This window comes from Primulina huaijiensis, chromosome 10 (genome assembly GCF_012295235.1).
Source record: "Primulina huaijiensis isolate GDHJ02 chromosome 10, ASM1229523v2, whole genome shotgun sequence".
Lineage (NCBI taxonomy): Eukaryota > Viridiplantae > Streptophyta > Magnoliopsida > Lamiales > Gesneriaceae > Primulina > Primulina huaijiensis.
This window is the reverse complement of record NC_133315.1, coordinates 5168159-5172357: the sequence shown is the minus strand read 5'-3', so window position 1 is coordinate 5172357 and position 4199 is coordinate 5168159. Positions and strand designations below refer to the sequence as shown.

At 34.0% G+C, this 4199-nt stretch overlaps 1 protein-coding gene across 1 annotated transcript; it reads left to right on the top strand.

Moving 5' to 3' along the window:
* Nucleotides 1-958: 958 nt before the first annotated feature.
* Nucleotides 959-2533, top strand: LOC140986913 (uncharacterized). Its single transcript, XM_073455321.1, has 3 exons — nucleotides 959-1176; nucleotides 1463-1527; nucleotides 1752-2533. Exons 1-3 carry the CDS (start codon nucleotides 1024-1026, stop codon nucleotides 2338-2340), a joined length of 807 nt encoding a protein of 268 aa, XP_073311422.1. The 5' UTR covers nucleotides 959-1023; the 3' UTR covers nucleotides 2341-2533.
* Nucleotides 2534-4199: the final 1666 nt, after the last annotated feature.

Genomic DNA, 4199 nt, shown 5'->3' with positions numbered 1-4199 from the left:
CCGTGTCACACAAGTTTTTGCCTTCAATGATATTAGATCATATAAATTTTTTATATTTTTATGAAAAATAATATATATTTTGATGATAAAAAAACTACGTTTGATCATATTATAAGAAAACGAATACTCCAGATATAATATAGAATATTCCTATAATAGAAAACAACATATATAGTTTTTCTTTTTTTATTTGCTTTTCTCAAAGAAATTATAAAAAGATTCGCTTTTAATTAGATATTTTTCTTCTAAAATATCATTTTTAGCATTTAAAACTTTCGGGATTAGAAATATGCGTAATTGCTTATTTAAAGTATATTAATTTAAACAATGTATATTTATTGAACTAAAATTATAACAAAACTTATCTTTCAACTATATAAAAAAGAATAGTTTGTCTTTGGTAGAATAAAACGCTTAAGAGAATTAAAATATTTTAAAATAATTTTGAAAAAGATATATTGTGTTTCTATTTCAAGTAACATTAACTTATTGAGAGACAGTCTCATATATCTATATCAGTGGGATGAGAAGACCAGATGTATATTTACAATGAAAATTATTACTTTTGACATAAAAATAATTTTTTTTATGAATTGGGTCGAACTGGAGATTCGTTTCACAAAATTGGTTACGATACATTATTATTTGAGTTTTATGTTCAAATAAAATTAGAAGGCATATATTTTTGACGAACAGATCTAATCATATCCAACAATTTTTTTCATTTAATTAAAATTAATATATATTTAATAAATATTTAGCTTCTTATTAACTATCTCTCGAAATATTTTTTTGATCAATTCAGAACCCACATTTATGCCCCACAAACTAAATACAATCTCCGATACACATCCATATAAATAATATACATATACATAATATATTTATTACAACAATTATATATATAATATATAATAATAAAATAATCAAATTTGGATCTACTATTTTATATCTTGCAACGGCCCCCACTCCATTACCCCCGACGTCTCCTCCACACACAGCCGAAAAGCACCTCCTTCCGCCATGAGAATACGCAAGAACGCGAAGATTTCTCCTCTCATATATGCGGCGGCGTCTCTGAATCCAGGAATTCTTGCTCAGCCGCGCGTCTGCCAGCTCAATCAGTCTCCCTGGGACGTCATGAACTTCTCGCAACCATCTTCTCCGCCGTATAAGGTTAGTCCAATCCCCTTCAGAACAAGTTCCATTTTGGTCATGGGTGTGGATCTGTTGCCGGCCTTGTGCTATTCTTATCGAACTCTTCTGCATTTCTGCCGTTTTTCATCCTCTTCTTTTAGGGTTTTTGTTCATCCCCTCCGTTAGGGTTCGTCAGGAAGAGCTAATCCCGTGATCTGTTTCTGTTATTAGTCTGAAGCATTCTAATTTCTTTCCTGTTTCGTCTTTCTTGCTGCTTTATAGATATATGCTTCCATTTTCTCGGTATCGAATGATTTTTATGCAGGGAAATGGAAATGGTAGTTATGCTGGAAATGGGAGCTCGCAGGATTCTATTGCAGTTCTTGAAAGGTAATATTTCGGCCCTTTTATTTAATTCGGTTTTTCTGCTTTTATCGTTTTATTTTTTGTAAAATAATCGCTAGGGTTTATGGGCGGCGTATGAACTTTTTTGCTCAGCTGAATAATGCTTGATTATCGACTGAAATCTATATATATAGTTATCCCATTCCTTCAAAGAAACCTTTCTTTTGTCTCGCGCTTGCATCCACAAAAATTTCTTTGAATAATAATAGAGCGGCGGAGGAGTCCAGCAATGCTATGAAATGGGAATATTCCGGCGGCATATCTGGCGGAGCCGCAGCAACAAAGGCGGAACAACCTTCGGATGAGCTGAATAATCCAACAGCACCCATTATACTGTGCTGCAAGACCGATGGCAAGAGCTGGAAATGCAGAAGAGAAGCTGTAAAAGGCAATTCACTATGCGATCACCATTTATCCATGATCAGAAGCTACAGCATCTCCGCCCACACCACTGCCAGGAACTCGTCAAAACCAGAGGCTGAGGGGCGGCGCCGCCCACGAATCAAGAAATCGGCAGTACCCTCCTCGAGTAATCCGTATGTATTCTATTATTATTCGGGTTTCGGGCCACGTTGGGGCAAGAAAAGAGGTGATCAAGATAGTACCAACGGCACCGCAGGAGACACAGCTGAGTATCAGGATCGTGGCCATCATATGGAGCCATCAAATTTATCCGAAACGGACGAAAAATTCGATTACGAGGATGAAGACGACGACGACAATGAAGACGAAGATCCGAACAAGAAGAAGAGAACCCGAAAAAGGGTTAAAGCGAGATCACTTAAATCCTTAATCTGATTATTATTGAATTGTGTATTTTCGAAAATTAAACTAGCTAGTATGGTTTTATGGTATCCTTATAATTTATATTTGACTTGTCCAATTTTAATTTGGTTACTTCTTTGAATTTGGTTTTATTATTGGACGGTTATGTGTATTCTGCGATGGAAACATAAATGTTTGTCTTTTTTGGGTCAATGTAAGACACGGGACTAGGAATTTCGTACCTAGCAGATTGTAATATTTCCTAAAATTAAATTTGAAGGGTGAGATGGTAATTTCATCGGAATACATGTCACTCTATTACTTATATTATTTATTTTATACTTAATTTTTTAAAAAATAAAAAAGAAAGCTTTTGTGACATCCGAATAACAGAAATATCACAAATAGTATATATTATTAAAATAAATATTTAATTTACAATATCAAAAACGTTTAACTTTTATAATAGCGAAAGCTTTTACATAGCTTTAATTTCCAAAAATACAATGCAAAAGTAGCTCATTCTCATTTATCCAATATTCAAATTCACCCAATTTTCCTTTAGCCACTACAAGAAATTCTGTATACAACAACACACATACGACAACGGTTTTTCACAAAAATCGTTGTCGTATGTTTTTTAACAACGGTTTTATCGAAAACAGTTGTCTTTTGGGGGTCAAAGACAACGGTTTTTGGGATCAATGACAACGGTTTTATAGAACCGTTGTCTTTGAGCGTTATGAACCGTTGTCTATTAGCGTGTTTTTTTTTGGACAATTGACAACGGTTTGAAGAAACCGTTGTCGATTAGCGTGGTTTTTTGACAAACAACAACGGTTTTGGAAAACGTTGCAATATTTAGCGACGGTTGTTGAAAAACCGTCGCTAATTTTAGCGACAGTTTTCAAATAACCGTCGCTAATTTTAGCGACTGTTTTAAAAAAACCCGTCGCATCTTTAAATTTAACGACGGTTTTTAGCGACATTGTTTTGAAACCGTCGCTAATATTAGCGACGGTTTAAATCCAAACCGTTGCCAAATAAAAATATGCGACGGTTTAGCATTTACCGTCGCCAATAGCGACGGTTTAACCAAAACCCGTCGCAAACTGTCTATAAATATCTCCATTTTCTATCCATTTTCCTCCCAACACTTAAAATTTTTCTCTTTTACACCATTTTCTCACTTTACACAACACTTAAAATTTTTCTCACCACTTCATAACACTTAAAATTTTTCTCTCTTACACCATTTTATCACTTCACACAACCCTTAAAATTTTTCTCTCTTACATAATTTTATCACTTTCACACAACACGTAAAATTTTTCTAACCACTTCATAACACTTAAAATTTTTCTCTTTTACACGATTTTACTACTTCACAACACTTAAATTTTTTTCTTTTACACGATTTTAGTTTGGATTATTAGTTTCCTTTAGATTTATTAAATTATTAAAAGTATTTTTTTTATTTTTCGAATCAAATTAGCGACGGAAATCTTGATTACTAACCGTCGCTAATATTAGCGACGGACTTCATTTCTACCCGTCGCTAATTTTAAATTAGCGACGGTTGACCAACCCGTCGCTAATTTGAACTAGCGACGGTTTATGTAACCGTCGCTAATTTAGAGTTAGCGACGGTTTTATTCAAACCCGTCGCTATTTTTATTTGCGACGGTTGTTAAAATCCGTCGCAAATTTGATCTACCACAACGGATAAAAACCGTTGTCGTTGAACGGACTTTCAACAACACCCTCAGTTACAACAGTTTTAAAATGGCTACGACAACGGATTGCCGTTTTTGTAGTAGTGAGCCCTGACTCTTTAATTTCCGAATTTGAAATTTACAAAAAAATAAGAAGTAAATATTAGAGGTTAAGTA

Bases quoted from the DNA above. Each gene is read 5' to 3' on its own strand.
- LOC140986913 (XM_073455321.1), top strand. From the start codon at position 1,024: ATGAGAATACGCAAGAACGCGAAGATTTCTCCTCTCATATATGCGGCG. The intron at 1,177-1,462 runs GTTAGTCCAATC...ATTTTTATGCAG, and splicing joins CATCTTCTCCGCCGTATAAG to GGAAATGGAAATGGTAGTTA. The intron at 1,528-1,751 runs GTAATATTTCGG...GAATAATAATAG, and splicing joins TCTATTGCAGTTCTTGAAAG to AGCGGCGGAGGAGTCCAGCA.